The 24207-nt window shown below is 37.0% G+C and overlaps 1 protein-coding gene across 18 annotated transcripts in view; it reads left to right on the forward strand.

Moving 5' to 3' along the window:
• MCF2L (MCF.2 cell line derived transforming sequence like) overlaps window positions 1-24207 on the forward strand; it is a 155919-nt gene that overhangs the window by 119376 nt on the left and 12336 nt on the right. For all 18 annotated transcript variants that reach the window (XM_088051822.1, XM_088051808.1, XM_014248738.2 and 15 more), the window contains 16 exons: window positions 6258-6377; window positions 7200-7316; window positions 7827-7976; window positions 8661-8785; window positions 10873-10987; window positions 11943-12062; window positions 12878-13069; window positions 13283-13474; window positions 14147-14306; window positions 14451-14521; window positions 15545-15621; window positions 16724-16790; window positions 20281-20396; window positions 21432-21501; window positions 22642-22734; window positions 22884-22976. In XM_088051822.1, coding sequence (XP_087907948.1) covers window positions 6258-6377; window positions 7200-7316; window positions 7827-7976; window positions 8661-8785; window positions 10873-10987; window positions 11943-12062; window positions 12878-13069; window positions 13283-13474; window positions 14147-14306; window positions 14451-14521; window positions 15545-15621; window positions 16724-16790; window positions 20281-20396; window positions 21432-21501; window positions 22642-22734; window positions 22884-22976 — 1878 coding nt within the window. The remainder of the gene's footprint in view (window positions 1-6257; window positions 6378-7199; window positions 7317-7826; window positions 7977-8660; window positions 8786-10872; window positions 10988-11942; window positions 12063-12877; window positions 13070-13282; window positions 13475-14146; window positions 14307-14450; window positions 14522-15544; window positions 15622-16723; window positions 16791-20280; window positions 20397-21431; window positions 21502-22641; window positions 22735-22883; window positions 22977-24207) is intronic.

Here is a 24207-nt window from a genome sequence, read left to right on the forward strand (position 1 = left end):
TTTGAAATTTTCTTTCTTACAAGAAAAATACTCAAATTAGTAGTTGTAAATTGTTCACTTGTATTATATTATTGTTTGAGGATATGGAATTTTCTCAACTTTTTGCCCTGTCACTTGCAGTAATTCTTCTAAATATGTTTTAGAATGCTCTGTTTTCAGTTGAGCACAGTATTTAGAGTATAAAGTGACATGCAAGACCTTGCTGAACCTTTTAGCTCCTGGGGCTGGGCAATTACATAGTCTCATGGATAAGTGTGCAAGGAGGAGCAATCATGCTGCCTGGTAAAGCAGCCCTGTATCGTTCCAGCTGAAGCTGGGTGAATGACAAATGCCAGAAAATTGATCCACTTGTCCTTTCCATACAGTTAAAAATTACTTCCTTTTTTTTTTTTTAATTTTCTCTCCTAATTTCATTACACACAAACATTATTATATTCAATCCACAGTTGTAGGAGCAAGGCTTTTTACTGATCTCTTCACAGTTCCAGTATTCCATGTATTTTCTTTAAAAATTAAGTCTATGTCATTACATTGTATTAGTCTCTTGTTGTCCTGTCATCGTTGTCTTCCTCCATCTAGAGGGAAAGGTTGCAACGTGAACTCACTCTTTTAGACAAACAAAAAACTGCACTCAACATAGTGAAAAGTTTTACCATAGCCATTCATCAACCTCATATTGAAGGTCCAGGGAAAATAAAGTTCCTTGGTGTCTAGAGAATAACATACCTGTGGGCCACTGCTCTTGACTAAGCAGTTAGGATGGAGGTTGTTTGGGGGTGGTAGTAAGGAATTTTTATGCAGTTACAAAACTTTGTAGCCCTTTCTAAATGTGACAAGAGATGGGTTTTATTCAGCCTCCTGGAGAAGAAGCTTGCTTTGTGATTTGCTCCTGCTAACTAAGGATGCATTCCATGCAGATTTCATGCCTTCTGTTTTGGGCTGCCTTGTCCAGAGCACTGCTTTTCTTAGCTGTTCATAAATCAAAATGCAGTCTTCACTGTAACAGCAGCTTAGCCCATTAATTTCTTTGAAGATCAGGGCCAAGACTGCTGGCTAGTAGGAAGAAACCAGAAGCCAATGGACACATCACACCAGAGTGCTTAGGTTGGACTCGGTGATCTTGGAGGTCTTTCCCAACCTAATTGATTCTTTGATTTTGTAATACCAGCCTAAATCTTGCAGGAGTCAGGCAGTCCCATTTTTGTGCCATCTGGAATCTTATTGGTTTGATATCCAAGGTGAGAAATGCTGAATTGCAGTAATCCAACTTTGAGTTCTTTGGCCTTGTTTGTAGAGATGTTGAGTTTCTTAGTGAGTTCTTGATGTAGAAAAGATATGTTTTGTGAGTGTTGCCCCATGAAAGGCACTGTTTTATTTTTATATGGGATAGGTGTTTCCCATTAACCCGGTTTCTAATTAGCCCTTTGCATCATGTCCTGAAAAGTATAATGACACTTCACACTTTATATGGCTTAACTTTGAAAATACTGCTCTTCTTTCAGCCCCAGTCATGTTTCTAATTTTGTTTGGATTTTAGACTAGAACTTGGCAGTATGATGAAGCTGGAACAGTATTTGTATTAATTTGTGGCTACTCTTATGAATGAGTACAGTAAATGATAAATGAGTAAGTTTATTTTGAGATCAGTATGATTTTGTCTGATTGCTTTGGATGTTTTGAAACTATTACGCATGCAGGCACTTTTGCTGTAATCCTTGTGTAGTTAGCAATTTTTCTTTATTTTACATAGTTGTTTAATATGTGAAAACAGAAGTGAGTCACTTAAACTCAGAAAGCAGGATCCTAATTGTCACAAGCATTAAACAGATCTAATGCAAAACAGTTCTATGTTTTTAAAACTAGATTTCAAGCTGCTCTTTTTATTAACTGATTTAACTCAAGATTCTTTCATGACAAGAATTATGTGTAAGGCACTTGTTCATTCTAGCCAGGAGTAAATAGTCTTAAAAAAAATAGGTGAGCAAGTACTTACTAGGCCCTTTATATACAGAAGTATTTTGGAATGAAGTGCTCTGTGGCTTATGGCATACTAGTAAGTGTGGAAACGGAAACACCACCACAGAGTTTGGTAATGTGGGTATTTTGAAGCTGTTCATAAAATGAAAATTAGTCTTGTTCCAAATATTTTGAAACAGAAGTACTAAAACCAAGTCAAGCATTAGCTCTTTGATGGCTCATGGTTATGATATTTCTGCAAGCTGGCTTGACTTCAGGGTCAGTACTGGTGGTACATACAGCCTCTCTGTCAGTAATTTCTGTGAAGAAAAATGATAGTTGGGGTTATATGCAATTGACATGTGGTCCAGAGGAGGCCACAAAGGGGATCAGAGCTCTGGAGCATCTCTCCTATGAGAACAGGCTGAGAGAACTGAGGTCGTTCAAAGGGAAGACTCTGGGCCAGACCTCACTGCAGCCTTTTGGTATTTAAAGGGGGCTTATAAAGTAGAGGGAAAGTGATGTTATACAGTCAGATAGAGACAGGACAAGGGGGAGTTGTTTTAAACTGAATGAGGAGAGACTTACATTACAAGTTAGGAAGAAATTCTCTACTGTCAGGGTAGTGAGACACTGGAACAGGTTGCCCAGAGAAGTTGTGGATCTCTCAACCCTGAAAGTGTTCAAGGCAAGGTTGGATGAGGACCTGAGCAACGTGGTCTAGTGGAAGGTGTTCCTGCCCTGGCAGGGGGTGGGGGGTAGAAATAGGTGATCTTTAAGATCCTTTCCAATCCATTCTGTGATTCTGTGGTAGTTTGATTTTGCATTTTACTCAGAACTCAGCTGGGTCCCGTGTGTACATTTTCCCCTTCCCAGAAACCTGGGGCATGAAGTGAAAGGCTCCCCATCCCTGAGAAGCAGATGTCTCAAAGCAGGCAGGTTCACCTGCTCTTGAGAAATTATTAGCTGGTTTTCTGGAGAATGTAAGATTGTTCCTTATTTTGTCCAGCCAGAAAAGGTTCTTCCCTGTATTCTAAATTCAGGATACTTGTAGGGAAACAAAGATCTCAGGGTATTGGAATGCTTTGATCCTGGGGCTGTGCTGTATACAAATTCCTGGTTTGGTCAGATTTAATTTAAAGCTGATAACAATGTGCACATCTGTATCTTTTTCTCTTTGGAATTGGCACTGGTCTGACTGGATGAGAAAGCAAAGGAGATGAGTAGATAGAAAACTAATCCCATGAAGTATCAAACAAGTGCAAGTGAGATGAATGCATATATGGGGTGGGCTCTCCTAATTTTTGCAGAGAATGTGAAAAACATGACCACTCGTCTCTTTTGCATTGGCAGTAAATCAGATAAATTCAATATTTGAGACAAGGTGTTGGGGGATCTGTTAATATTAATTAATCTAGTAAAGAAAGACACTTTGGGGAAAAAAAACCACAACTGTTTTTGAACATACAAACCTTTCAACAAATCTGAGTAAGGTTCATTGACTTCAGTGAAACAGTCCTTGAAAGCACTTTATTTGATAGCACTACTAAACATAATATGAATATTTTTTGGTGCTTAGTATTCAGCAAGCCATTATTGAGAAGTCATTGTTTGTTGTCTGGTTAGCATACAATGGCTTCAAACAAATATGCTGCTGGACTGGAACAGAGAATTTTTGTTTTGTTCCAGTGTTCAGGGTGAAGTTGACTGGTCATGAAGTTCACAGGCAGCTACGGAGTATCTCTTACATCATAGTATTGTTTCTGCAAGCCTCCAGGGCTTTAGCAAAAAAATGTTAGGAAAAGTAGTAGTTCTTTGGCAGTGCAGATACAACCTTTGATAAAGTGTAATAGGTGTCACAAGTCCAACATTGTTTACTGTAGCACAACTTCCCTTTCTTGTTTCACAAAAATCAATTTGCAGGTTTGACTCCTAGCCACAGCAAGGGAAGAAGGCATCATTTTTTAAGAAATGGCATTTTTCCGAAGGAAAAAACTGAAACCAAATGGAGACAGACTGGTGGAGGCAAGTTTATACTGTAGTCAAAGGCAGAGTAATCTAGGATTTGAGCTTTTATTCAGAGAGAAGGGAAATTTCTGACAGGTTTTGAATGAGAATTCAAGTGATACAAGACTATTGACTTCAACAGCATCATTTTGGGTTGACACATTGAGATAGAAAATAATTATAATGGTTATTCTCTGTTTTCATTGAATTGAACACCATACTTAATTTCATCATGCAGTTAAACTCTATTCACAAGAACTAATACACAGTCCAGAAAAATTTACTATTAGATTGCATTTGGGTACTGCTGTTAGCTTCAGTAATAGCCTAAATGTCATGAAATCACAGATTGGGTTGGGAGGGACCTTGAAAGACCATCTGGCCCAACCTTTTGTGGGGAAAGGGAGCCTCAGTGAGATTATCTAGCACCTGTCCAGAGCATTTCCCAGCACTCCAAGTAAGGCTAAGTGGGCTGCAGATATTTGCTGACATAGACAGTGGATCAGGACATCATGTGGTGAGGTGGATGTCTCACAAGGAGGTACCTTATTTTTTTCAAAATGTGCTACCTAAAAGATATCTCTTTCATCATTTTTATTCTGAAATACTTGCATGGCCAATGAGTAAACTTCACATTTCGGAAGTTAAAGGTAAAAAGTAACTGCTCAGTCAGACTGAACACTGCTGTTACAGGCACAAAATAAATTGACATATCTGCTAAATGAGAGAAGTAAATACAGCTGTCCTTCTAAAAGGCTTATCCAGGAGATTTAATTAGAGAATTTTTTTGTCTGTTCTTTTAATGTCTCTTAAATAAATTTGTGGGTTTGCTTTACATGGTAATACAGAAAAAATACTAAGAAAAGCATTATATTTTCTTTTTCTTCTGAATACAGTCAGGAATTTTCTATGAAAAGTTTTTCCTCTGGTAACTATGTGTTAGTAACTTCACAGGCTATACTAGTTTTAGAGAACAGCGTACTTCTTTAGTGAATTTTACAGTGCAAGGCTTAGGAGCTAGTGAGGGCACTCAGAATTACCTGGATTCTGTTCCCAGCCCTCAGACTCCTTTGGGACTGAACCACTGTACTTTCTAGAAAATTTGGACATCACTGAAGTGGAGGCAGATTGGGAAGCTCAAGCTTTTAAGGTTCCTTAGTCAAATGAACTTGACTAAGCATATTGGCTGTATACTGAATATCTGGGGAACCACAATGAATCTGTGAAGTTTTCCAGAAAAGTCTTAAACTACTTTTCCCTTTAAAAATTCTTCATTTCTAATGCTAAGTACCTGGAACCCTTGGGAACCTCAACATGATTATTAAATCACTCTTCAACCTTCCAGATACTAACAGTTCCAGTAGGCTTGGAGCAGAGCATAGGGTAACAGCTCCATCAGTCAGTGGGGATTTTTTGGTTGGCTTTTTTTTCTTCCCTCTGGTAAACGAGTTTGCTAGAAAAGGGAAATAATTTCCAACAGTATAATAAAGAAAATTGCATACTTAATCATTATAACGATCATTTCTTTAGTGAATTTCACTGCCTCCCTACAGTGGAAATACTGAATAGAGAAGAATGTTTCCAAGAGTGGCTAAATGCCAAATATGCAAATCTCTGCCACAGCAGAGGTTGTTTTTTAATAATTTAATGCTATTTTTTTTAAATTTGTTTCTTCTCTCTTCTGTTTTTCCTCTACCTGCTGTAGAACTGAGAAAGATCCATCAGATTGCTAGTTGGAAGTTGATGAGACAAAACAGAACTGAGAATTTTTAGGCTTGATTTTAATTTTTGTCAGCCAAATTAAAGATTATTTCTAAGTTACTGCCTGACAAATTCATCCTCTGTGGCAAAAACTTGTGTAGGCAACTGGCAAGGTAGTATTTGAACAGATTAGAAATTTGTTGTTAGGTTTTCACACAATAATGGAGGTTTCTTTGCCACCTTCTATTAAAGAGAAGATGAAGTAACCATGAAAGTCTTACTGATAAAAAAATACTAAGCCACTGCTGTTTGCTCATTAGCCTCCTTGGGTAGGTTGTAATCTTAGCTGAAGAGCAGTACAAACCAGCCCTGAAAAAAAATAGATTCCAAGAGAATAGATCCCTGTTCCCAAAGACAAGTAAATGTCTTTTGAATGAAGCTCTTTGTACTAGCAATGCAACAATATGATTGGTCACCCCATTATGGGAGGCCTTTGATAGAGTTAGTTTGTGGTTTATCAGAGGTTTCTCCATGTTCAAAAATATTTTCTGGGGCTGAGACACAGAAAATAACGGGCTGAACTTGCTTTTCAGGCATCTTTCCCAGGAAACCTGCAATTAGTCCTCGTTCTACGCCCAACAGGATTTTTTCATCGAGCTCTCTCGGACATTGCTTTCAGATTCAACAAAGATGAGCTTAAAATGAAAGTACCTGTAAGTAATCCTCTGTTTTCACTTTACTCCCAGGAATCTGTAAAAATACTTAGGGTAGCCAGTGAGAGCCAAAGAAACCCCAACAAAAAGCCATGCTTAGAGGCAGTTCTAGCAATTTTAGCTAATTCATGATGGCTTTTTCTTGAAAGAGTATGTGAGTTTTGAAGCAGATGCATTTCCCATGGGCTAACACTATGGTTTCTGTCACTTGAGCAAAAAACAATGGATGCCTTTTTTTGTATTGCCAGCAAACCCACAGATTGTACTTTTGTTTCCAAGTGTACAGCATTTATATTTTAAAATAAAATTTGAAATTATATGTGCTGATGATATTAAAGTCACTGTATTTATTAGATGTAAATTGCAAGGAGCAAAGATGGTCTTTAAGAAAATTTTCCCCCATCTTTCATTTATTTTGGGGAACCAGTCCTTACATGACAAATCCATGTAGACACTATTGTTCTGTCTTGCAGACCCAGGATAACAAGGAAAAATGAACAAGAAATTAATTTTGCGCTTAGAAAAGAGTCAATTATGGTTTATCAAGATAAAAAAGTCTGGCAGTATTATTCTGTATAATCCATAAGCTTTTATTTTTTAATATGCCTGGTTCCCATGCTCATATTCAGTCATTTACATTTACATCATCTTCAACTGAAAGACCTGTTAAGTTTGTTTTTCTATACTGACAAGAAGCAGCTCCATTTCACTTTTATATAAAAGTTCATCTTCTCTGTCGTTGTCTGAAGGATGGGGCTTAGACTCCTTAACAAGGGACTTGTCACCATGGATCATGTTCACTTTTTTTCTGTCCTGCTGCAGATCATAATGCTGGGCTCAGTATCAGAACTGCAGGGTTACATTGATAAGACACAATTAACAGAAGATCTTGGTGGCACCCTGGATTACTGCCACAACAGATGGCTGTCCCGTCGCACTGTAAGTCTTAGGTTTTGTTTTAACTTTTCAGCTTAATGAACCCTTCTGTTTTACACCCTGTCATTTATAAAACAGATTCCAAGTGATGCAAGTTGACTTGCTCAGTGTGAGAAGATGTTCCCAATGGTACTTAGTCATCTTAGAGAAATAATATGAGTAATAACTTGGGAGTGGTTTTCTGAGCACTTGGAGCGAAGGAACTACAGTGTGTTATTGTGTTGAGGTCTATTGGTTTTGCTACAAGGAAGAAAAAGCTCAAGTTGTAAAATAACTCCAGATTATAAAAATATGAAGAAGATACACCTGATACAAGCCTAAGAAAAATATACAATTAAGGAATTAATGGTGACGGTATCTGTTGCTTGCAAAATTCTACTTTGGCCATTTTTCAGTCTTGTAATTCATCTGTTTGGGTTTGTTTTGAGAGTTATATTTTGTGTGCTTGTGCTTGTTTGTACATATGTGTGTGATGAACACAAAACATCTTTACTGCTTTTTTTATTCCAAAAGGCTATAGAAGGTTTCGCCCAAAAGGTTAAGCAAACAGCTCAGATTCTTCAGTCCTTTGGGACTGAGCTGGCTGAAACAGAACTACCAAATGATGTGCAGTCAACCAGCTCCCTTCTTGCAACACACACAGAAAAGAAGGACAAAATGAAGGTATGTAATTGCCGTAGAGATGCTGTCTTCTAGTTAGACTGTCTTTTAATTTATAGCTAGCAATATTATTGGAAAATATGGACAATGCTAATAGACAGTAAAAGTGTGAACCATCGATATCTTTTTAAACTTGTGGGTTTCTTGATGTTAAAAATCCTTTTTGCATTGAAAAATGACATTTCTTGAAACTAAGTTTATGTATGTACAAATGCATAATGGATTGTATGCGAAACAGTAATTTCTTTGTAAGTAGTGGTGTGTTTAATTTGCAGTTTTGTTTGCAACAGGAAATTTGATTGTATTTGCATGCACATTAAGATATATGGCCTTTTGAAGCATGAACAAATGTTCTTTCAAAAAGGATTAAATGAAAGCTATTTGGTGGTTTCAGAACTGTGCATCTAAAATTTTTGAGATATTTATAGCCTAAAGCGACACTAGAAGGCTGTCGACCATGAAAATTCAACTCGGTTACACTGGCGTCCTAAGATGACAAACGTGGAAGAAGCTGACATTTATCATTTACTGTCCGTTGTCAGCCACTGCTTTTAATAAAACTGTGCTTGCTCAAATACTATGGAAATCAATCTTTCAATTCAGTGCCTTGTGAATTCTGCTTAAAAAAACAACACCACACCACTACAGCATGTGGGGTTTTTGGTTTTGTTTTGTTTTGTTTTGTAGGAGGATATCAGGGTAGCAGTAGAACAGGGAGATGATATCCTTGGAAATATTACAAAACCAGTTACTGAGAATCCTGAATACAAACTGAATCAAGATCAGCTAGACAATCAAACAACAGTAGAAAGGTGAGCGGTGTGAAATATTAAATATGCTGTTTTTCTGCTTTTTCGACCCCTCTCCAGCTCCTTTATTTAATTCCACATTTATGCTTTGCAAATAAGGAAAAGTTGCAATATGAACATTATAAAACATTTCAGAAACAAGTCCTCTTGTCAGATCTGCCCTGAACAAAGTAACCACCTAATGCCCACTGTGGGGTCACCTGGCTAATGGAATGGAAATGGGGTTGGAATTTGGATACCACACAACACTGTTCTTTTCATTTTTGTCACATTTGGACTATATACTTGAGTGTATTTTCTTTATTTTAAGGAATATCAGTGCTTTGTTTAGAAACTAAAGTGCAATCCAAGAAATTTTGCTGCTGTACAGAAGGCATGAGGGAAAGACTGAAGTGATCTATCTACCCCTTCTTTTCAGTAGATTTGTCCATTTCCCCTTTGAAGTGGGAGGGGATTTTGTTTTAAACCTGATGCCTTATCAATGTTGTTAGTAGCCTTTAAAGGGCTGCTGGGGAGTATACCACTCTTGAAGTATCTGTACACCAATTTCCTATGTGCTTCCTTTGGGCATAAAAGTATTAGATACTGTTTTCCTTTGCTCCCTGCCTGTCACATACACACCCCCCTCACATCCTGCCAGGTTTGAGGATGTTATATCACTGTAGCACAGATGTAAATTTTCACAAAGCTATGAAAGCATAGCTCATTTCCCCTAGGCAGTATTCTGCATTCTTTTTTTGTCTGTCATTCAGTGTTTCTGTTACACTCTGGCTGAATTTCTTTCCAAGTAACTGTCCATTCCAATCCACAAAGCTTGGCAGAAGTCACTTTTTTTTTGGTCACTGTTGCTATCAGCTATCCAAGGACAATCAGGGTGGGGGTTGTTAATTTATCCATAACATTCCTGTTCAATACAATGTCTGGTGGAAGCTGGAACAAGCTCTGTGCACGATGAGTGTGTCACTGCCTTTTCTCTAGTTGGTTTTAACTTGTAAATTCAGAGTTCATTTCTGTACTGTTTAAGACAAAAGTTCATTAAAATTCTGATGTGTAGCCCTCCCTGGATGTAGCCTAAGTACAGCAAAGTGCAGTGTATGCAGTCCATGGGATATCATACTGTCAAATGCAGTAACAGAAGGTAAGAAGTGAAAGTTTTAAGTCATTTGCCAGAATTATAATAAAAGATGGTTTTCCTTATCACAGTACAGCTGTACACTTGCCTGTGATATTTAATTAGTAACTCTGCTTGGAAGAGAAGGAACAATGGCTTTCAGGTTTATAGTGAGCTTTGCTCCAAAGATTGAAATGTAAGGGTGTCGTTCTATTAGGAACGGCTGGGAAAAACGACACAGACTCTCAAGGGAGTCAGAACAGGAGAATTCCTCTAGTTTATTGCTTTAGAGTTGTTTTATAGACTGGTTCATGGAAAGTACAGAAAGGAAACTCTTACTGGTTAGTAAACTGCTACATCACCATCACTGGTCAGTGGTGTACACCACCTCCTGACTTTCTCCTGCAAAGAAAACAAGAAGACAGACAACAACACCTGCAAGGGCTGTTTTCTGTCTTTGAGGATTGTTTTCAAATCCTCCCATGAATTTCCCAGGCTAGCTCTCAGGCAGGACCGAGCCACAGGGCCTGCAATAACCACAGGCACTCTGGTTCAGATTTAGCATCCATATAAGGGCAGCTGGCTGGTCACAGCAGTACAAATTTTTACCCTATTTTTTCCTGATAGCCTAAGGCTTGGGTTCCTCTGAGTCTTAACCCACACACATTTGCATATTTATGTATATTAGCTCCAGCTCCCCATGTCCCTGGGTGAAAGTTGAGAAGGTGCTTAAAGTAAGCACTTGCCTGTTTTTCAGAACTTAATGTTTGTGTTGAGTTTCAGTTTTTTACATCAATGTTATTGTAGGAAATGATACTGTGTGATACAAAAAATGTTTCTTGTATCCAGTTTATTTGTCCTGAGAAATACTGCTTTGGGGAGGCTTTTTATTTACTGTGGAGGATTGCATTGTCCCTTGAAGGTTGCACCCATCCTTCTCATAGTATTTTTTTTATATGTTTTGTTTTGATTTTTAAAGGCTACTGGCTCAATTACATGAAACAGAGACTGCCTTTGATGAGTTTTGGATTAAGCACCAGCAAAAACTAGAGCAGTGTCTGCACCTTCGGAATTTTGAACACAATTTCAGAGAGGTGAGAACTTCTTGGTGGCAGTCAATATTTGGTAATATAGAAATGATTCAGAAAATGCTTCCTGCGCTTGATTTTACTGTTCTTGTGTGTACTTGAAAGCTTTCTCCAACCTTTTTCTTGTACTTGCCCTTACTTGACACCCTGCTATCTTTACTAGTTTGAATTCTTGCCTACAGAGACATAATTTATTTTTTTTGTGCTGTCTTAAGATTTTTTTTCCATACACCCAGCAGTGTATAAGCATTTAAAATCTCCTTTGAAACCTGTTCTGTACCATACCTAAAATGCTGCTGCAACGCTTTCATCTTGCCAATAGGTCCTTTTACAAAACCAAGTCTCAACTAAACATTCTGGCTGAAATTTTATGAAAACTGTCTCAAGCACTGTGGGTGGGAAGTTGCAACCATAGTGTTAAAAGCTGGGTGGAGGCTGAACTGCAATTTTCACAGCCAGTTTCTGATCTCATTTTGTTTAACTCATGTGCTTAATGGCACCTACAGGCCCTTTATCATGGTGTAGCTGATCTTGGAGCACAGCCCCTGTGTCTCCACCAGAGCAACACTCAGAAACCCTCTTGCAAGCATTTGTCCGTCTCTAAAAAAGTTGCTAGAGTGGGGACCTCTCCTTCATGTTTTGTTGTTAACATTAATGTTGCTTTGTGTCCTTCTCATCTGGTAAAAGCAAGATCATAAATGTTTCCTTGGCATTAGTTTTCTTGCATCCTTTTCAGTCCCAGGAAACAGGATTACTTCGTTGCCTTTTCCTTGTATTTTTTTTCTTTTTGAATTGGGGGGGAAGGGTAGGCTGACAAAAAAAAAGGTGCTTTGTCTCTGTGCCTCAGTAACCACATAATGTGAGTCACCTGACTGCAAATAGTGGCTATCAGCTATTTAATTGGTGGGTCTCTGGAGAGGTGGAGCTCTCTTCATTCATACATAGCTGTGTCTCATTTCAGGTCAAAGCAGCTTTGGATATTGTGTCTGAGAGACTGTCTGCTTTCACAGATGTGGGAAACAGCCGTTCACACGCGGAGCATATTTTAAAAGATCTTGCCAACTTTGAAGAAAAATCACATGTAAGAACTCTGCAAGTCTCCTTAATTTCTACTATTACAGTGCAGGAGCAGAGGGGAGTGGGTTGGTTGTTGAGTGTGAGCTTAAGCTGACCACACGGCAGAATCGGCATCTCAGGTAACATACAGAAGGAATCCAAAATAAAGTCTTTAACCATTGGAGCAGAGTAATTCTTGGACATCTCTCAATAAAGGGCAGAGTGCCCAGACACAAAGTGTGATTGCTTCATGTAAGAATTGCATGAAGTGTCTACACAGCCAAGTTTTGCATCTACTGATCAAGGTGCCACTTCCATTTCTATTAAAGCCACGTCTTTCAATAAATCTTAGAAATAAGAAAACTGTGTATTGAATGTACAATAAAGATGGCCAACAGAAACATACTCTGAACAATATAGAAAGGGAACCTTTTTCTGGTCTTTGCTTCACAATGAAACAAATTGCTCTCTAAGTGAGGTTGTTCCTCTTAAGGCTGATATAGGTATTTTTTAATTTGAGTTCAGATTCTTGCTGTTCCCCAAATTGCGTTCATGCACACACAGACCATGCTGAATAAGGCAGAGAAAGACAACAGTGGATCCTTCACAAGGAGGCCTGTGATTAAACTCACTGTTATTTCTGGGGTATTCTGGTACGTGAAAGTTCTTGGGCATCTGGAAAGGCAGGAAATCACTTTGCTTTATTAAGCAAGGCAGATATTAACTAAAGATGTATTCTTTATCAATATGTGTATTTCACTGTGTAAAAACAATTTTAACGTCTTTTCATTGATCTTGATCCAAGGAAAGATGTACTTTAATCAGTGCTTGTTTTCTTAGGAAACTGTAGCAAAAGCCAGAATGTTAGCTTCAGAGCGTGATGCTTTTATTCAAAGCAATCATTATGCTGTGGACTCCATTATTCCAAAATGCAGTGAACTTCATCATCTCTGTGATGCCTTCACTACCGAGACAGAACGGAGGAGAAACCTTCTAAACAAATCTCTGGAACTGCACGATTTACTAGAGAAGGTAAATTTAGTATGCAACAGTTGTTTCCCAAAAACCTCAGCTGAATAATTGTCATAATGGTAGGTAACATTATCTTGTGCTGGAGTAACATCATATTGTGCTCCAAGTTTTCTCTTTAAATAGCTGAACACATGACTAGGTTGAGGTGTTTCAGACTCTTGGTGTGTGATGCTGACATTGGTGAATTCTGAGCCTGTTCTTCTCTGTTTCCAGTCTATGAAGTGGTGTGATGAAGGAATTTACTTGCTGGCTTCCCAGCCAGTGGATAAGTGTCAGTCTCAGGATGGTGCAGAATCAGCATTACAGGAGATCGAGAAATTCCTGGATACTGGTGCTGGCAATAAAATCAAGGAGTTGAATAAAATTTACAGAGAGTATGCACACATCCTTAATGAAGACCTAAAGGTAGCAGAAGATGTTTATGTGTGTCTGTGTGTCCATTTGTTCATTTTAGCATTGCTCTCTTGTACTGCCATTGATAAAGCTAAATAATCGGTACTAGGAGTTATACCTGTGAACTGGAAAGCCAATACATTTCTCTGCCTGAGTCTCATCATATCTTTGCATAAGCATCAAGGACTTCAGAGACTTTTCATAACTACTTAAATTTTTCAGACAGTAAAATTGCTTTTAAAAAGGTATTTGAAATACCTTTTTGTTTTTTGGGTTTTTTTAAGTAGCAAAAATGTGCTACTTTTTTTTCTAGAACTTGAGAATATATTCCTTTTCTTCATGGTTGATCTCTTCATATAACAGAACCTTTAGACACTCAAAAATACTTTATTTTTTTAAACTGAAACTTGAATCCCAGATTTCTCTATAGTAAGCACACAAAATACTTTTGTAGTGACATTCCAATCTTTAAGAGTACAAAATCACAGTAAATCATACTTTAAGAGTGAAGAGTTAGTGTATTTCTATAGATGGTATGAAAGTAATTATAATTTCAAATCAGTATGCTGTAGATACCAATGTAGCTTATTGATAGGTCTCTGACAGGAATTTTTAAATTATAATAAATTATTTAAATTCATTTTTTTTAATTCAAGCTGGGTTTTATTTCCATGGCAACCATAGGAGCATGTGCAAAAGGTTTTCCAGAAGCAAGAAAACATGGAAGAAATGTTTCAAAAGCGGCAAGTAAGTCTTAAGAAGCTGGCAGCTAAGCAGACACGTCCTGTTCAGCCAGTTGCTCCAAGACCTGAAGCATTTGTAAAATCTCCTTGTACCTCTCCAGGTAAGTAACTGTATTAGCCTTTAGGTTTTTGTGCTATGCTGACAAACTTAAAGAAACTTCTAGCTATAATTTGTGGCTGCACAAACATCTGTGTCAGATCTGATCCAGTTCTAACTTCTGTTTGATCCTGGTTTATGTGTGTAGGTCTCCAAAGAGAAAACGCATCCAACTCAGAGAGCAGCGCGCTTCGGAGGGTGAACTACAGAAAAGGAAAGGTATTTTTTTCACCTTGCATTTTTTCATGCATGTACAACTTGAAAAAGTCATAGTACAACAGAATATTCAGGAACTCTCAATAAGCGTGAGGGAATTCTACCGAAAAAGTGATGGCATTGTCCCAGTTGAAGTAACGCTGGTGAAACACTCATGTGGTTTAAATAGGGGCTGCTTTGTTGCTGGGCTGGTTATGAGGGAGGGTAAAGTAAATAGTTGCCAATATTAGGAAAAATGTTAGGGGCAGCAAAATATTAAGTCTATGAACAGGAAACACATTTTATTTGCCAGTAGTAATTGGCTACTCTTAAAACCATTGACAGTGAAGAAGTAGTTGTCATTGGCTCCAAGACAGCTTCACCTGACCTAGTGGGTTGCCATTCCCAAGTGGGGATGGTCTTCCTGCCCTGCCTGTGGCAAGGGAAGTGTCCTGACAGCAGCAACAGAAACATGCCATTTCTCACTGGGTTAGAGAGTTGAATCAACTCAGCAAAGGTTCAGCAAAAGACAATGCAAGGAGGAAAGCAGGACCACACGACCAGGATGGACAGCATTTGGAGACAAAAGGGGTAGTTCAAGGAGCGCTTGAAAGCAGAACCCTTCTCTTCTTTCAGCAAACCATAGTTAGGTTTAGGCATTACAGTAAAAGTTTAAGAGTGAATTTCTGTGTCAGCTTAAGAAGAAATTGGCACAGTACCTTATTTTTAGCTTGGAAAAAAGACTAAGGCTAGTGTTGCCTACAAGATTATGCTCCCACTGATATCTTCTTGAAAAGGGGCTTTGAACCACCAACTTTTCTAAACTGGCTTTTGATGAAGAACTTTCTACATCCAAATACTGTGCGCTTCAAGACCTTCAGGGTAGTTTGAACTTTTTTCACAGTGTTCTTGCAAGCTTGCCTTCATTTTTAGTGGAATACAGTCTTTCCCGTGAAAAGTGCTGAGCACAAAGCTCTGTATTTTAGAGTGTTTTTTTCTGTGATGCCATGATAATTTTTTTCATTGTTTATTTGTTTCCTTCTTTAGAGTGAAATGACTGAACTTCATCAAAGCAGAGGAGGATCTACAATGGATGATGAAGAAAATCTAGCTGTGTTACGACAGTAAGTATCTTTTAATAAGCAAAAATTGTGGGTTTTCTCTGATTTTGTTCCAGCAAAGCCTGGGTTTGGCTAAGGATTTGATAAAACAAGTATATTTCTCTGAAATAATGCTCAGTGCCTTTTGAAATGCATTGGCTATGCTCTGTGCACAGAGGAAGACATTTCAGTCTGTCTGCAGCATTATTTAGAGTTTGGGTAGTAGCAGAGTCTACCTTTGCTGCAGTGAGATGATGCTATGGCAGGACAAATTTTCAATTTTTGAAATTTCAAATTCTGTTTTGAATTTGAAATTCAAAAATTCAAATTTCAGTTTCAAAATTCAAACATTTTCATTTCAGAGGTGATATAGTTTTGAGTAATAAACCCCCTGTAAATCTACTGAAGGTTTTGGTCTCCATGCTTTGAGACTTTGTCTTTATATTGGACTCTTTTTTAGTCCCTATTTTGATATATGTTATGAAAAAATCACTTGTATAAAAACTGAACAGCATAACATGTGTTAAAGAAATGATTTAGTACCACCTGCAATGCATATAGCAGACCGTGCATTTTCACTTGTAAACTGGCTACTTACATGGCCTTTTTACTGTAATAACCCTCATCACACAAAAGGTCAAGGCTAGGAGTTTGGGGGGAAGTATGATGAATGCTTGATTACAGAAATTAAATTTAAAGCATCATTGAGATATTTAAAGAGTGCCCTAAAATCCTCTAATTTAAAAACACTAGTGTAGCTTTAAATCTGTATTTGATTATCCTATGAAGCTCCAACTCCAGCTCCCATAGCTGGAGTTGCAAACACCGTATAACCAGACTTTGTAGGCACAATGATAAAACACTCTGCTGCTTCAATTCAGTTACTACAGCACTGAAACTGCTAGATTTTATGTTCAAACACATTTTCAAAAATTTTAAAATGTTTTAAAAATATGTATCTCTCAATAAGGATATATAAAGTAATGACAGGAATATCCATGGAACATCACATTTCCCATTACCTGGAAATTGTTCTTTCATGGACTGAAGTAAAGAAAAATTAATGTTGCCTCATTACTTTACATAAGTGAATAAGCCCATCCAAATTATCATTCTTTGTCCACAGGCATGTAATGAATGAACTTATCGAGACTGAACGAGCGTATGTGGAAGAACTTCTCTGTGTTCTTGAGGTAATGACTAAGTTTCATTGTGGATGTTAGTGAATCTCTTGCGTTTCATGGATGCTCTAATGTTTTTCTTACCACTGTAAAGTTTCTGTTTGTTCTGTCAAGCAATGTGTTCATTATATTTTTCCTTTCTCATCATATTTTCAGAAAGGAAGCAATATGTGATTTTTTTCTAGAAACAGTCATACAACTAGGATTTTGAATTAGAAAACACAAATTGAGCAGAAAATAAGATGTGCCTTAGTATTTAGGTGGAATCATGGTGAGATTTTTAATGATCATTAATTTCTGCAAAAGTTCTTTCCAGAGTCTTGGGTCAGTTCCAGGAAGGTCATGTGTCACACAGGAATGTGAATCTGCATGAAGAAACTCCTGTGTCAGAAGAGAAAAATTGTTTCTTACATCTTTCTTTGCATATCTTTAAATGATCTTCCATGTGTCTTGGGTACAACTGTGGGAACAGAATGCCTTGTAATAAAATCCTCATTTGAAATCATCAAGGAAGCAAAGGTGCTCCCTTTGCTCCACACCTGTGGAGGCCTGATTGCAGCACTGCTGATTTGCTTGTAGAAACACACTCCAGTAATTCTTTTCTTCCTCAAGTTTAAGTCTTCAGCTATGGATGTGTCATTTTCCTGTAATCCAATTTGATTGCAGGGAATGATGAAGTTGCAGATAACTATGGCTGAATAATTTGGTCAGGATTCACTAGAGTTAAGTGGATATTCTTGGTATCCATATCAGTGTTAAGCTCCTAAATAGGAACTGTCTAAAGTTATGAACCAGGACTGATAATTTCTGAGTACATACCTTCAAGTAAGAGTAGTGTATGAGCGTTTTGGACACTGGTCTTGGTTTTGCTAGTTTGTGCTGAGCTTCCCACAGCATTTACATCCTGTGTTCAGTCCAAGTGATGAAGTGTTGATTACAGCAGGATGGTCACATCTGACATGTGATAATAAATAGTTTGGAGTGGGCCTTAAAAATCACTTTATTCTCTGCTTTTGTATGCAATGCATCTGTACAGGTCTACTCATAAAATCAAGACTTGAATAGTTGGAGGATTTCTGGTCCTTACTGCTGCTACTGGAGCATCTTGCTATTTCTGTGGTATTACTCGTTTTCCATAGAGTGCAGTGCAACTGCTTTCTCTCTAGGCCAAGTGTCTTGGTTTTGTGCCACTGTGATCAACACTGCAGTACTCTGACCGTGCCAGGCACAGCTCTCTGTGCCTCCTTGCAGTTTGGTATCCCTCTAGCTTGAACTTGGGTGACTGGGAGTGCCAGCAGTAATTCTGGATCAGATACTTGCTGAGGTATGGTTCAGTGGCAGTCTTCCAGCTTTTGAGTAATTCTAGTTATTAGTCCATAGTTCTGGCTCTTCTCCCTTGCCTCTGTTTCTCCTATTCTATTAATCTTTCAATTTTAAATGTAAAATAACCTGGTATTTCTTTGTAGAGACAGTGTCTACTCTTATTATGTCCTATTTCTTTGCCGTGCATTTTCTGTCTGCCAAGGATTCCAATAGAAAAAAAAAGCAAGGTGGTTTCCCAAGACTGATTTTTTGGAAACTGCTATAGTTTATCCAAGATCAATATTTTTTCTTTCATTAATAACCATGAGCATCCCACTTTAGTCTGTGAAATAAGTAATCTTTACTGGGAGAAGAATACTGGTCTGGTCTATTTTTAGGTATTGAATTCTACCCTTTTTCCACTTACTTGGATGGTTTTAGAATAGCTTTCAAATGAAAGACTAAGCAAGGCCTTAAATGTTTTTAAATTAAGATTAAATCATCTAAATAAGATTAAATAATCTCAGTGGCTGCATTAAGTAGCTTTCCCTCTCTTTTCTTAAAACACAACCACTGCATAGGTAATAAAACAAGAAGGTTTTTATAGTAAATTTAAAAACTGTATCAGCCTAAAGTGATAAAATGACAAAAAATTTTTGTCAGTGTGTGTATATCATGCTTTTGTTCCTTCAAAATATGCAAGTAATGAACTCTGTCAGGCTTCCTTTCACGTCAGCTGAATTCGATACTCCTCCTTTTTGCCAGTGCTGGCTGTGCTGCTATGTTTGATATCATCTTGACTTAAAGTGGAAATCGTTCTCTTTGTGCAGCTCACCATCTAAACTGCATGGTGGCTGCAGTAGTTCTTTTCCTGTTAAAAAAAATTAACTCCATTTTATCTAAATTATTTTTAAAATTTTTAAGGCTGTACAATTTTTCTTAATTTATTTATTCCACTCTCTCTTTCAGACTCTGCATTTTCCTGCTTGGAGGCAGGAGAAATAAGAGAAAGGAACAAATGTTTAGCTATTTATGAGCTCTATTGTCTTTGTCTGTACCACTGGGGTTTGTTTTGGGGGTTTTATGTTTGTTTGTTTGTTTGTTGTTTTTTTCTGTGGTGTTTGAGGAAAAAAATACCCATACTTTGAAAAGGCTGATTCTGGGTTCTTTTATAAAAAATAATTCTGTCCTATCTGAATGCTTGAATTCTTCAGGTTAGCTGACTTTACCAGCTAGTTCTTCTACTTTTTGTAGTTCAGACTACATGTCGAAATTTAAAATCTTAGCTCTCGCTTTTCTTTTAATTAGTTAGTGTCTTATAATTTGGTGTGGTTTATTATAATCATTGTGACTTAATGCAAGGATCACCCTGTGCTTAAAAAAATTTAAAAAACAAGCAAAACACAAACCACAGGAGAGAGAAATCTAAAGAAGATAGATTCCTTCTATGTCTGTATGCTAAGAAATCTATCTATATTAAGAAATCTGCTTATAATGGAAGTGCTAGATAATTCCTGCTGGTTTTCTGTTTGATTTGTTGGGAGTGTTTTGTTTTTTTAGGGCTTTTTAGTGCTTTGAGAGAATGCAGACTAGTGACCTTGGGCCAGAGGAGAACAGTCCTGGGCTAAAGCCACTTGTGTCCTTTTCTGTGCCAGATAAACAGATAAGAGAATGTGTGCTTATATGACAAGTGGAAGATGTGGGAATCTAAATCTACTCCTTTTGGTACCAAAGCAAATGGAAGTGCCTTAAACAGAATTTTTAGCTTAATGTTTTCTGTTGCCTGCAGAAATAACTACAGTCAGCTTATTCCTTCATAACAATGGCTAAGACAGGCATGAAGGTTTGTGTGTGTACTGGAATTGTGGCTCTAAATTCAGATGTGTAAAGTCCTAGCAAAAAGAGTATGAGCTGTAATTTGTAAGCAGTATAGGAATGTATAGCCTTTACTTGGTGAAAAGGATTGCAAACTTTGTTTCATCTTCACTTATCTAGAATCACAGGATTTATTCAAGTGCCTTTCTAAAGACTGTGTGTGTCTGAGCGGGGTGATGGAAAAACAGAATTTGTATTCTCCTTTCATGATTAATACTGAGCTTCTCCTTGTCTGTCTGTCAGCCTGAAGGCAGACTGCCTTGTTAGAGAGAGAAGTACTGCAAGTAAAGGGAGATAATAATTGTTCCTCTCCCCTGTGTTGCAGGGTTATGCTGCTGAGATGGACAACCCCTTAATGGCTCATCTCATTTCACCAGAACTGCAAAATAAGAAAGATATCTTGTTTGGGAATATGGAAGAAATTTATCACTTTCACAACAGGTGAGGCTTTGCATTCGGTTCTAAGAACAGCATTTGGATGAGATTCTTTACTTTGTATTTTAATCTGTCTTAGATTGCTAAAAGATCCTTACAGAGTTCTACTTGTCTATATGGCATGTCAACATTGTGTTGCATAGAAGAAAAAGCCAAGTATATCTATATCTATAAAAGATGAGCAAAGCTGTGTGAAACTGCATATGTGCAGTACACAGGTAGAATTTTGCATTGTGGTCATCCCTATAAAGGAAGATATTTGGATATGGTTTAAGATAACTAAAGTAGGTTTTATTTGGGTTTCTTTTTTTTTATTTTTGCTTTTGCTATGGAAAGTGAATTATGGTTCTAAACTACAAATTCTCGATGCTTACATCTGATGAAGGGTGATTAATTTTATATTTCTATAGATTTATTAAATAATACATTAAATTAATATATATATATTTATTTATTTTTATCTATTAAAATATATATTTAATGACCTCTCTGAAGTCTGAATCCTTGCTGCTAGAGAGGTATTTCTTCATAGGATAATATTTAAATTCATAGGAAAAGGAAATTGATTTTCAGGAGAAGTTAAACATATTAAGCAGTTGTTTCCTATTCAGGCAAAACTAGAATGAAAGTTCTGTCATTGTTTTTTGGGTGGGTTTATTTTTGGTTTTGGGAAGGTAGTTTTTGGGTTATTTGGTGTGTGGTGTTTGGTAGTATTTGGAAGCAAAACCCAAACACTTTAAACTGTACAAATCCTGCTGCTGAATACATAAGGAAGGGAAATCAAATCCCCCTTCCTTCTCCAACCCTGTATTTGATTTCAGCAACAGATTAGAGTTGCAGCAACCGTACGCTAAAAGAAATTGCTCAGAATATCTATTTTAATTTGCAATCTCCTTTAAAGTACATGACTGAGAAGAACTATGTTTAGTTTTGTAGCATTGCAACTCTGTTTCCAAAAGTTTAGAAAACTAATTGCAAGACTGTGAACATTATGACAACTTTCTTCAATGTGTACTCTTAAGAAAATTTTCTTTCTCATAGAATATTCTTGAGAGAACTAGAAACCTATGTAGAATACCCAGAACTAGTGGGACGGTGCTTTCTGGATCAGGTATGTGTCGCCTTTTGCTGGCACTTCATGCACAAACCTCTTCAGGGCTCTAACATGTGAGAACGATTCTCATGTATCAATCACCACCACATCCCATTGGTTCGTCCTGAGTATGTAATAGGTTGAGAATGTAGATGTTATTTGAGAGTTAGAGATATTTTCCCCTGCACAGTACAATTTGATTTTGTTTGAAAAAACTACTATCTCGTTAAAAGAAAATTACTCTTTTAAAGTGGCAGTCAGGAAAGCATGAAGAGGAATCATGCACTGCATTGTTTCACATCACTGTAAATGATTGGCTCACTTGGTTAGATTTCTTTATTGGATTGTTGTTTTGTTCTTTTCTGTTTTCTCTAAAGAGTACACCTCAACTCAGTAAGTACAAAACAAAGTTTTTTAATCAGGTCAGTGAGTCTTGCCTGTAATATATCAAAGGCTAAATAAGAATGTGTGTATGGAAATCAGACTCCTGCTGTTGCTGCCTATTGATGCTCTAAAGCTCCTGGGAGGAGCCATCCCTCTTCCTTCTCCTTACTGGCTATGTCCATGGAATGTTGTTTCCTCAAACTGAGGGATGGAGGTACTCCTGTGCCTGCTGATTTCCTACCTGGTCTTTCCTTTATATCTACGGTTACTACGGTATTTTCAACAGTCTTTATTCCCTTTTGCTTTCAGCAAGTGCTGAAGTAAGGCTATTTAATTTTTGAAATAATAAAGAGAAACAAACAGTTTGGTTCACCTTAGTGTGACTCTCAGTGAAAAACACATTTGTGAAACTAAAGAAAAAGGGCAAAGTCTTTTAAAAAAAACTACATAGTGGGTCTCATGGCTGGGCACTCATAGAGATATTTTTCATATTGTAGTAGAAATATGTTTGTAAATATAACACATGCTTTTTCATAAGGTGTACAACATTTAACTGAAGCAAAAATTAACAAGAATGTTTTTGCAAATTAGTAGCCATTACAAAAATCGGTGATTTTGCTATTCCATGAGGTATCCTAAGCAAAAACAATGATTCAATTTTTGGTGGTGATGGATTTTTTCATAGCATTATTGAAAATGAAAAAAATTGTTTTGAACTTTGTCTCTTAAAGTCACAAGAATTCATGAACTTTTTGCTTGTCTCCCCAATTCCAGATGGAAGACTTCCAGATTTATGAAAAATACTGTCAAAATAAGCCTCGATCTGAAAGTTTGTGGAGACAGTTTTCAGACTCTGTATTCTTCCAGGTATGCTTGCTTGAATCCCTAAAATAATGGTGGTTTTGGTTTTGTTAGGGTTTGGGGTTTTTTGTCTGGTTTATTTTTACTGAATCTTCTCAAGAACAAATAGCACAAATACTGATTAGTGTTCTGATGAAATCCAACACTGATTACAGGAATGTCAAAGGAAACTTGACCACAAGCTCAGTTTGGACTCATACTTGCTGAAACCTGTTCAAAGAATAACCAAATACCAATTATTGCTAAAGGTAAGTATTATTAAACTATAAAAAACCTAAACTATAAGAAACCTGCAAGTTAGTGAACAGATGTGTGAATGAAAACACACAAATCCCTGTCCATCACTTTTCAGCTCAGTTCTTTTTTCTTTCAGTCAAAAAACTTCTAATAAGTAAACATAGAGATACCTTGTTTAACTACTTTTGCCCTTAGATTGCAGCTGAAAAGTTGAGAAGTTGATGAGGAGAAAATAGAAGGTCCAAGAAAACTTTGAAACAAAGATGATAGAGTATCTGAAGTACTTCAGTTATAGTCAGCCCACTCATATTGCAGGAACTTGCCTTGCTGGACTTCAGGAAATGCACTTGAGAGAGGGGACTGTATGGTGTTTGTATGAAGGATGCTGTTATGATTCACTTAAATATGATATATTGAGAGAGAAGAATAAGAGCAATATACTATCATAAATTCATTTAAATTATTATATAACATTTTGTCATGTTTGAACTAAGAAATATTTCTCACGAAGTCATGCTACAATTCTTGTATTTAACAGTAGCTTAAAAATTCACCTCAAACCAGAGGTAACCAAGGTAAACCCTTGAGTTAAAATTGAGCTGTTAACAGCCTTTAAAGAATTAATTACATTAGTCTTATGTAAAGAGAGGAGAATTATAAAGTTTTTTGTCATAAAATATCTTAACTTCTTATAGTCCATGAGTAAATTCTTATTTTTATACTGTGAAGTCAGAGGAGTTCCACATGAACTTGCTGCTGTGTTTACCTGTATCAAATTGGAAGATGGTGCTTCACCAATTATCCCTTTAGAGAAGGGATTCCTTTTTAAATGTGTAGACAATTCCCAATGCAGTAAGTTTAAATCTGTTACTAGCATGCTAGGCCTTGCCATAATTTAAAGAGGAAATTAAATTTGGCTATGTTTTTAAGTTTGTTCACTTCTAAAAAGTAACAAATGAAAAAACCCTATCCTTTTGTTTGAGGATTGTTGGTTTGGTTTTTGCTTGGTTTTTTTTTACAATTGTGTTGAAAACAACGTTTGCAAAGTTAGTCTTGTAAAATTCTTATATACAGCTTGCAAAACCTCCAGATGAATATATCTGGATAATGAGCAGGAGAAATGAGAAGTAAATCTTTAGGATCTATTGAGTTCTAGCCACTATTGAACTAACTAGATTATATGGTATAAAGTTTTACTTTGCTAACTTTAAAATCCCATATTCATAGAATTAGTGGATTTGA

This window comes from Pseudopodoces humilis, chromosome 2, assembly GCF_049639895.1.
Source record: "Pseudopodoces humilis isolate 2021_Gansu_Grassland_sample_001 chromosome 2, ASM4963989v1, whole genome shotgun sequence".
In the NCBI taxonomy this organism is placed as follows: domain Eukaryota; kingdom Metazoa; phylum Chordata; class Aves; order Passeriformes; family Paridae; genus Pseudopodoces; species Pseudopodoces humilis.